General features: G+C 38.6%; 1 protein-coding gene across 1 annotated transcript; it reads left to right on the forward strand.

Annotated features, from left to right (window-relative positions):
- The first annotated feature begins 2699 nt into the window (after positions 1 to 2699).
- On the forward strand, positions 2700 to 9015 carry SPP1 (secreted phosphoprotein 1). The gene is made up of 7 exons (XM_014517129.2): positions 2700 to 2856; positions 4149 to 4214; positions 4311 to 4361; positions 5696 to 5797; positions 6603 to 6647; positions 7534 to 7779; positions 8226 to 9015. Exons 2-7 carry the CDS (start codon positions 4161 to 4163, stop codon positions 8625 to 8627), a joined length of 900 nt encoding a protein of 299 aa, XP_014372615.1. The 5' UTR covers positions 2700 to 2856; positions 4149 to 4160; the 3' UTR covers positions 8628 to 9015.
- The last annotated feature ends 1424 nt before the right edge of the window (positions 9016 to 10439 follow it).

The raw sequence follows: 10439 nt of genomic DNA on the forward strand, positions 1-10439 counted from the left end.
AGCAGCAGTGCATTCAGCCACTCGCTAAACCCTGATTAGGATGATGATGTGTGTGCATGCCAATCCTGGGATATTTCTGCTCCAGGACAAACACAGGAATAACTTGTCCAGTGACAAATGCAACATTTGTTCCTATCCATTATGATGGGTAACCACAAAGAACAGCCATGAGACAAGTGCTAAATTTAATAGAGTTTTACTCAAGCTGATCTTGCATAAAAATGCAGCCATTTAGTAACAGGCACTTTACATCCTGTCCCTGGATTACAGCAAAACAACACTGTTGATTTTTGGCTCTTAGGAAATCAGCATAAACAAGAGCTGCCTTTTTAGCTGTTAGGCCAGTGCTCAGAAATGCTGCCACCTGGTGCCAGCCTGGAAATATAACTAGCTTCCTATGTATATTGTATTTGGGGATAAATAGTGTCTCCTGTGGGAAATGGTGTTCTAACAAATACCCAAGAAATCTTAACCCAAAGTGCCCAAAGCTTTCAAGCTTGTTGTTACTGAGTAAGTCACAGTGTGATTATAGTTCAAAAGTACCTGCATATCACAACTGGCACAACCATTTTATGCTGATGAGCTTGTGAAATAAATCCATTCTTTTTGCCAACATAGTAGTTCTTGCATCAAGAGTAAAAGCCAATTTTTCCTCTTTATTACCTGACGGATATTAAAGAAATTGTCATGCCGTATGCTCAGGGAACCCATGTAGTTATCACCCAGCTCATGGGGACATAAGCTTTGGAAAATAAAAGCATCATCATTTATTTGTTCTCTGTAGTGTAGTGTTCATTTCATCAGGTCTTCATTAATGTATGAGTTAGAAAGTGTAGGTTTGGTGGATCTCAGTCTGGAAAGTGGGATGTTTGTGGTTGAAACAAGGAAGGATTTAGGATTCTGGGATTCTATACCCTACTAAATATTGACTTGTGCTGCATTTAGTTCAAGTCACTTAATTTATGTATGTATGTATTTATTTATTTAGACTTATGTCCCACCTTACCTAAAAGGCTCAGGACCTCTTTGTGCCTCACCCCATGTACAATCCAGACTTACCAAGCCAAGAGCAGTGCCCTCAAACAAGCTGTACTTCTCTACACAGACTGCCTCCTGAACCTAGCAAAGTGCTTATGTCTCTGTGCAGCGCTGTGGGAGGGCTAATTAGCATATGGCCAGTTTACCTGGTGCTGTTATGCAGCAGTACTAATTACCCCTCAGCACTGACAAAGCTACAATGCTTCTGGTTCAGAAGGCAATCTCAAGGGGACAGCACAGTGTATCTGAGGGTGCTGCTGGTGGTGATAAGCTTGCAGCGTAGACATAACCTCTGTTTCTTCTTCTATTAAATGGATGTAATGCTTGCTTACCTTCTATGGCAATGAGATAATTCACTGTAAATAGTTTAGAATGAAATATTATTGGATTATAGATGCTGTGCTATTTAAAGGCCTGATCTGAAGTCAACAGGCATCTTTCTATGGACTCCCCCCCCCGCCTTTCTTTAGGTTAGGCCATAAAGACAAAGTAATTTTTACTATTTAGGTATACAAGTACACTAATAATTCATTTTCAGGTCAAAGCTCTCAAAATGGGACTCATAAATTCACATGTAAGTGCCTAGATAACTAGTCTGATTTTCATCAGTGCTAAGTTACAGCTACTGAATCATTGGGAAGTACCAGATGCTTAGCACAGTTGACAGTAAGGCCATTGAATGTCTTTGTTAGGCTCCTAGGTTTAAAAATCTCAGACATAGCAACATGAATCCCTCTATTTCCATTCTCTATGTGAAACTTGAATTATTTTTCTCAGGCTTCAACTCAAGAAGTTAATAAAAGTTCCTGAATGTGCAGAATTGAAAACTTTAGTAATAAATTGCAGCAATATGATTTCAAAAATACAGCCACTTACAGGGGTTTAAAAGACTCATTCAGGGTATCCATATGTATAGCTCACCCTTATACTGGCCGAGTTTAGGCCCAAAAGCCGCTACTGCAGTGACTGAACAAAACCAAGGGACATCCTGGAATGTGGGAGTGAAACAGTGAAACTGAGAAGGGCCCAGCCAAGCTGCACAGCTGGCTGGAAGAAAAAGCTGAAATTTGGGGAAAAAAATGTGCAAAACCTTGCTTTTTATCAGGAACTCCTGTGACATGGCTGCCAACTTTACACATCAGCATTCTGAAAGCAGACATCTTGGTATCATGGTCTGTCTCTATCAATTATGATTAAAAACTAGGGGATCATATACTGCTCCCAGTGTCCACTGTGCTGCCCCACTGAGAATACATTCCCAAGAGCAGAATTAAGTCTAGTCTTTTCAAAGCCTTCAGTATCTTTTTTTGGTTTTTATATATAAGTTTCCATCTTCCATGACACATTCTCTAAGAGTTATTATCTCTCAAGCTCGGAACAAGGAATGACAGTTCTGGGAAGCTATTGATTCTGCCTGAAACAAAAGCAGAACAAATATATGCCCCAAAGCCCATTTACCCGATACTGAATGCTGTGCATTCAACAGACCTGCTAGTTAATGATATTGCACATAAGTAATGTTTTAACCATAAACTAGCTTTTGTTTGCTTTGAAAGCCACAGAACCAAAGAGGAAGTGTAGGAGAATGAGGGCAGGGCAGTGGCAAGAAACCTCATGACCTCATTCTTTCCGCCCCGTGGAGATTGGTTGACTGAGGGCTGGGACAGCATTTAAATTCCAAAGGGCTGCAGATGTTAAATCAGTGGAAGAGGAGAGCAAAGAAAGCCTGAATAGTTTCAGAGCAGATTGGCTTGAGCTGCTTCAGAGCTAACAGCTCCCCTGTCCGCTTTGACTCTTCTGATCCAGATACCAGGAAAGGTAAATGCACATTTTGTTTTTTGATGTCTGATGCTGTATCATGCCATTATTCATGTGGGTGTCAGGCAGTAAAGCTTTAACATCCCACTTTTCAGTTAAGTTTTAAGCATTCTAGTTCTTCAGGGGTGAGCCTTCAGAGCAGTAAAACTGGTGTGAGAGAGGATGCAGCACACAATATTAAATTACAATGTTCAGTCTGTACAGGAAGTAGTTAGATTCCTGTCACTAGGTCCAATGCTAAAAACTGGAAGCTGCCACTTGGAAACCAGAATTCCTAAATGTCACAACTGTCATGTTACAGAGCACTCTCCTGGCAGACTTCCTGGCTCTGGATAGGATATTTTATATTGTAACACTACTATAATGTCTTATAATTGGTTGTTTGACATGGGTTTTTTTTGTGTGTCTGTGTTAAATCTCCTTCACTGCTAGACTTGGCAAAGACATTTTAAATTTGTCCTCCAAAATCTAACCAAATACATTGTTTTGCAATGTTCTCTACCACTTCTTTGGAGCTCATTTGCTACATTTTTGCTAACTGCTATAGAAGGACTCAGTCATGTGGAGGATCTTCTCCATCTCTGTCTACTAACTCAACAATGTCCTGTAGCCTATCAGGAATTATTCACTTCTAAATAACTAAAACTGCAATGTGAACCTGGTATTTCCTTTCATTTCCTGCTGCAAAATATAGCCTATTTTTTCAGACTTCTGGAAAAACTTGATTTATCAGAAAAGCAGTATCCTTTTATAGACACTTATGCTTGCATTTATTTATTGCTGCTTTAATTACAATTCTGAATATTTGATTTTACACTAACTGAAAAAAGACAAAATGTTTTTTTCTTTTCCTCACTTATTTCTCATTAAATGTGAAACTGAATCTGACCCTTTAGCAAACAACATTTAGCTATATTCATAAAGCTTATCTTCATAAACTAAATCCTTGGATTACAGACTTGGAAATGTACTGAACGTCTTCCAATTCTCAGAGTTGCAGAGTTCAGGTTTAAATTTTGAGTTGGACGTCAGTAATGCATTAGAAGTCTATACTGTGAAATCCTTTAGTTTTGGAGGGGAGGGGAGAGTGGAAATTATGAAGATGCCATTCCTCTCTGTGGTTCACAGTAGAGTGTTGGTGATAGCATAGAAAATGTGTGTGGTGGGAATGAAGGGTCTGTAATATCATTAGAATCTCCAATGCGACACAGTGAAGCATGAGAAGAAAGAGAATCTGTTGCATGTTCCTTACTTTTGCAATGTTGGCTTACAATAATGTCCTTTTTTCCCAGGTAAATATCACAATGAAGACTGCAGTGCTTTGTTTGTGCCTCATTGGCATTGCCTTTGCATTACCAGTAAGTAAATGATAAAAGCTGCATGAGTTGTATGTTTCCTTTGTACATTAGCAGCAAGCAATTCTGAGAACCGTTTTTTTTCTTTCTTCCCTGAAGGTGAGTAAATCTAAGCACCGGCCTGATTCAAGGAGCTCTGAAGAAAGAGATGTAAGTTCCTTTTACAGTTAAACTTTTTCTCTTTTATTTAGATCTTTTCTTAAAAAAAATAATGTTGCCATCTCATCTAGGTTAAATGGCACGTTCTTATTTACCCTCAACTCTAATGACATTTGGCATTCCACAGAAGGTACTTTGCACAGCGTAAGGTAGTGTATGGGGAAAAGTCAATTGGCTGTTTTGGGGGAGAAGTCCATTCCTGTATGTAATTGGCAACAGGCTCTAAAACATATCCCCTTGATTTAACAAGCATGTACCCAATTTACTCTGACACCCAGGGCAGCCCCAGTCATTGTGATGGTACTACGTTTGTATGGGGAAGAAAGAATCTGTCCCCAAGACCAAATATAGAAAGAGGTTTTCAAAGAGGGGAAAGGAGGAAGAAGCAATTACAATCCCTGTTAAGTGACATGCCCCTCCTACTGCTGAAAGCACTAGTCAACCCACAGGGAGCAGAGAGGCAGCAAGGAAGTAGAAAAATAATCCTTTTCCTTCCATGAGCCTAGGAAGATGTGTAGTGAGACCCCCAACTGAGCCTGTTGGGGCATTGCTGTCAGCACGACTTCTTCCTTGGAGTGCACTAAAATCCTTCAAGAGCTTTCTGCCTCACTCTGAGATAAAAAAGCAACTTGTTTAAAACATTTTTCTTCAGAAAATAAATGGTACAAATGGCCTGGATGCCAGTGAATGCTTAACCATCATGGCCCACATGCCACAATGACCAAATAGCTACACATCACTACAAAATCAGAACAGAAAACTGACTAAAGCACTAGAGGTAACAGGGTAAGAAAGAATGAACAGGTGGTGGTCCTAATTCTCCTTTCATTTCTACCAGGGTTACACCACTGCATTCCTATCAGTGGAGTTACTCCTGATTCCTGTCCATGCTGATGACAGGAGAATCAAGCCTAGCCTTTTGCATATTTGTGTGTATTTTATGTAGGGACTGGTGAAAGCCATAAGGTTTAGATATAGAATCCAAGCTTTTCTCAAACTAAAGATTGTTTGCAGCTGGGGTGGGGCGTGGTCAGCCTGGAACTGACACAGGAGCCAGCTGCAAAGTTCTGATCTGATCTTCCTAAGGTTCAAGACTACCCATATTATTCTTGGAAGTAGGCACATCTCTGATACTAAGGCATTCAGATGTCAGTATTCCTAATTTATTTTTACTTCTTTTGCTTTTTACCTTCTTTACAGTTACACTATAAAGAAGGTAGGTGTTTCAGATGCCACAGCTGCCTGAAAATGGATGCCTGTGATTTAATACAGTTTCACATGCAGCTGTAGTTTTGATTATGACCTTGATTCTTATTGTCTTCAAGGATTCCAGAAGCCATCACCATCACAGGCATCACCACCGTGTGCAGACAGAGTCACGTGTGAGTCCACCATGGGCACAAGAAGTTCATGTACTACCTCAACAGGTTTGTACAACTGCGTTGTATAGAGATTGCCAAAGTAGTTAGAAGAGAAATATAGATTCCCTGTGAGTGCAGAGTTTTTATATCTACTGAGAAACTACAAGATGGCATGTTAGGTCCTTAGTCTTAGCTACAATGGTAAATAATGCAAAAATGACCTCTCTCTTATTTCCCAAAATAGTACACTGATGTATACTGAATTAATTTATTAACATAAATTCAAAGATAATAGCCAATAAAAAAGGGAAAAAAACTCTCCATTAATTGCTATAAGATCACCTCTTACGGCTCTACCATTTCTTTACTTGAGCAAAATTTAACTGTAATTGACCAGACCAAACAAGGTCTTTTTTATTGAATTAACTGTAGAGTTGGAAAGCAGTATTAGACAAACCTTTTGGGTATAAGGGCCCTTCTTCAGGTCATAAATTCAGAGAACATAGGGTTGGAAGGGACCTCAATGGTCATCTAGTTCAAACCCCTGCATAAATGCAAGAATGCTATTCCTAAACCATCCTTGTCAGGGGATGGAGTCACACTCATTGGATTCAGGACTAAATTTGGACCCTATAACTGTGATTGTGCGACTCCTTGAAACTGGAAGATAGAGATTAGAGAGAGTACATCTTTCTAATATCCTACAAAAATGCTCTCCCCTCCACTTTTTATTGGTTTTATCTTTTTTTTTTTATTGACTAACTGATCAGCATTTCTCAAATTGAAAATTTTAACAATTTTTTTTTTAAAGAAAAACTTTGTTGCCAGCTCTTTATGTCATTAATACTTAGTTTTCTCTTTTGTTTTGCAGACTTCTTTTTCTTCAGAAGAAAGTGTTGAGGTCCCTAAACGGCAGGTAAGTTTTCATCTGCAGCCCAACACCTACCAGATGCAGTACAGCTTCCATCATATAATAATGTCCATTTCCTTTAATAACATTCTTCTGGCACTCCTCTGACAAAATCAGTTCCTAAGTAAAATAAAACTTCAGACAAGGTCAAACAAATGTAGAACAATCAGTTTTCTGAAACTTGCAAAAAAAAGCTCTAAATACAATTCTGTTCTCCTGTGAGCTCCCACTGAAGGGATAGGTGGGACCCTTTAAGGAAAAAACATTGAGATAATGAACGAATCTGCCAAAACATACATAGATCTGAAGGAAAACCTTTTGGACACAGGCTACCGACTACACTTTGTCCCCACAAAGGGAATGGGAAGCCCTATAAGCATCTACCTGTAGAGCTTCCTCAAGGTTCTTCTATTTGGAAAGAGCATACATGTTGCTGACATCTCTTCAAGGAGTGTCAGTATCTGTGGAAGATGGATAGATTGATGCTTAGGAATACACACAGAAACCAAGGGAGTACTACTGCTAGGCCTCTCCCTGCTCTTCTATAGGCAACCTTCCCAAAGTCATAGACAACATGAACTCTGAAAACACAGGAGAGAATGTCACAGAATTGATGCTATACCCCCTACACACCTACACTGTTATACACTACCTACTGAGCACCCTTTTCTACCATGCTCTGCTACTTTCACTGAAGGTATATGGTAGTATGTAACTGCTACCTCATTCTTTCTTGCTATGGTAAAATAATATCTGCCTACCTCAGCTTTAAAATGTGTAACAGTGTATTAGATAATGACAGAGCAAGCAAGGTACATTGTTATAACAATATCAATTTCATTTCATAAATTAAATTCAATTGGATGATGCTCTGTTAATTTGTGCTTTTCAGATCTTTCAAGTAGCAAGTAGAAGTACTGAAAGTGAGGATGACCATGATGATGATTCCAACGACACAGATGAATCAGATGAGGATGCTGTCACTGACTTCCCCACTGATTTCCCAGTCACTGAGACTTTCCCTCCTTTCTCCCCTACACGGGGAGACAATTCAGGCAGAGGAGACAGTGTGGGCTATAGAATGAGAGCCAAAGCAAAGTTGGTGAAGTCTAGCAGGCACTACCAAGCTACAGGAAAGGTAAATATCACTGGGTAGTGGTAATCAAGTTTCCAGGAAAGAGAGAAGATTTTAAAATAAGAGTTTGCTTTTGAGGCCATCTGCTATGAAATGATATGCAAGACTAAAAGGGTGTATTCCTACTTAATATAGATACCTAACTTTCATTAAAGGTAGCAAGTATTGCATACAGACAGCGGGCAGCAAAGCTATTGCAAGGGAGCAGCAGAATCATGATATACTCACATGTGAGAACCAAGGACAGTGTAAAATCATATTATACAATGTTTGTGTAACTCTCTAAATATTCAGTAGGCTGTACAATATAGACAGCATAGAGATCTTTGAGAACTGCCTAAACACAAAAGGCATATCGTTTCAGTGAAGTATTGCAATATGCAGTGATTCACTGGCTCCTCAGAATCTAGAATATCAACTATTTGTGCTTTCTCTCCTATGCTATACAGTTCATTGTACATGATGCCACTGAAGAGGGCGACAGTACACCAGACACAGAAAGCCAGCAGGTAGACTACTCCAAACCCCTCCCTGCTGCACGCCTTGTTCCAGGAAAATATGACATCAGCGTGGAGTGGGATGACAAAAGCCACATGAAGGATAGCAATGAGGTCACCAGCAGGTCACGTGATGACAGCCATCAGAGACTCGAGAGCGTTGAGGTAGACAGAGATGACAGCAAACCTGATGTCCCAGAAGACAGCCACATGAGCAATGAAAGCAGAGAACAGCGTCACACCCAAATTTCAGCTAGTGTCCCTGAAACTGATGCTGACAGTAACCAAACTGCTGAGAGTGCTGAAGATATTCAAGACCATCACAGCCTTGAAGACAATGAGGTCACTATTTAAAGAAAAACAAATATATAACATTTTTTTTACTTTGGCGAGGGGGAAACTGTTTCATTTTAAGAAATGTTTGCAAATGTAAACCAATTTTGATTTTGATCTTAACTGTAGGCAGAGGTTAGTGGTAACTGTATTAACCAGGCAAACTCAAGTATGCAATATTAGCTCTCCTTTCCATTGCAGAAATGTAAGCCCTCCTACTACATCTGTTACTGTTCTCTTTGATTGTGATTCCGTTATGAAGAAAAATATGTAAAAGGAAGACGAATATAGTTTTACACACAAAGTGAATGTTACCCTTTATGATACTGTACTTCAATGGTTTTAAAATTCCAGTGTATATTTTGTTGTAATGTGTGAGTGAAATAAAACCACAAAATCCTGAACCTCTTCATTTAGTGTGAGCATAATTAAGTGAACTGCACATCACATAGATCACACTAATTCCTGGATAGGAAGAATGAGCTTTATTTCTATTTAGATGAAGAATGCATTATATTACGTTCCTTAAGTATGAAAAATATCTAATCACACAAAATATAGGAGAATAGAAAGATTATGGATTGCTTTGAATATTACAAAGACTTCTAGGAGGATACAAGGGTATTTAAAATATTTAGTGGTGGCTTCCATAATTACAAAGAGTTTGACTTTGTTCCTAGAGGAAAACTGCTGTTTAAAAAAAATATTAAAGAGACTTAAGGTCTGTATACTCTCATTTACACTTACATTCAAGGCCAGTTTCACAATTTAAAATTTATTCTGCGTTCCCACAAGATCCACACAAACTCACTTCAAAGTAGAGGAATTTTACCCCCAAAATATCATTTAACATGTATGTTAAACGTCAATACTTCCCTGCTAACTGTGGGCCTAGTTCTGGCAAAAACATCCATTGACTGCAGTGAGCCCAGAGTCAAACTCTGTCCCTCTATCCATTCCTTCCTATATTTACACTAACATTTATGCTTTTTTCCATCTTGTATGCTATATGGAGGTATTTCAACTGGCAAAGGAACAGATTGCTCCAGTAGTAAGCCCACCAAATACAGTGACTGGTAATTTATGTGGCAGTTTCCACCCTTGGATAGAAATCCAAAGAAGGAGCTTGTATTGTGTGTAATGTTGCCTAGTAACACCAATCAACAAACATGTTTTCCCCAAGATTTTCTCAAAATGCACCTATTTATATCAGGACTAGGGGAAATGCACATTATTAGTGCATACTAGTCTTCAACTACAATTCAACAAGCATTATAAATAATCTAATGTGTTTCTGCTTTATAATAACACCATAAATTTGATTGAATATGATAGAAGAGATTTTCTGATTCTAAAAACTGTTCATAAAGTTGCAGTGTGTTTGCATTTCTGTGAGCCTAGGTTTTGCTTAAACATTTTAAGCAAATTTTTTCACAAGTCTTTTTAACCCAATCAGTAGCCTACAATCTTTCTTCTTGGGCCATAATACTACAGCTAAAAATACTAATTCTTACAAAGTGTATGTCTTATCAATAGCAATACGTTAACATTACTCAGATGTTGAACCCCACAGTTTTAAGGAAGTATACTTTTAGTACAGAATGTGTAAATTTAACCCAACATGGAGTACAGTTTAAGCAATTGATAAAACAAACAATGCCCATAAGAAATATTTAATCTGTGACAAGAAAATAGCACCTCCTTAAAATCTTACTTCATTATAGACAAAGCCTGAACTGACAGGCAATAAATGAAGGATGAGGAAGGAGAAGAGGGAAAAAACATAATAAAAGATAATGAAACCAAAGAAAATATATGCTTACAAAAGTTATT

This window comes from Alligator sinensis, unplaced genomic scaffold (assembly GCF_000455745.1).
Source record: "Alligator sinensis unplaced genomic scaffold, ASM45574v1 scaffold125_1, whole genome shotgun sequence".
In the NCBI taxonomy this organism is placed as follows: Eukaryota; Metazoa; Chordata; order Crocodylia; family Alligatoridae; genus Alligator; species Alligator sinensis.

Excerpts from the sequence above, each read along its gene's own strand:
- SPP1 (XM_014517129.2), top strand. The coding sequence starts at position 4,161 with ATGAAGACTGCAGTGCTTTGTTTGTGCCTCATTGGCATTGCCTTTGCA. Across the intron at positions 4,362-5,695 it reads GGAGCTCTGAAGAAAGAGAT|GATTCCAGAAGCCATCACCA; the intron begins GTAAGTTCCTTT and ends ATTGTCTTCAAG. Across the intron at positions 7,780-8,225 it reads ACTACCAAGCTACAGGAAAG|TTCATTGTACATGATGCCAC; the intron begins GTAAATATCACT and ends TATGCTATACAG.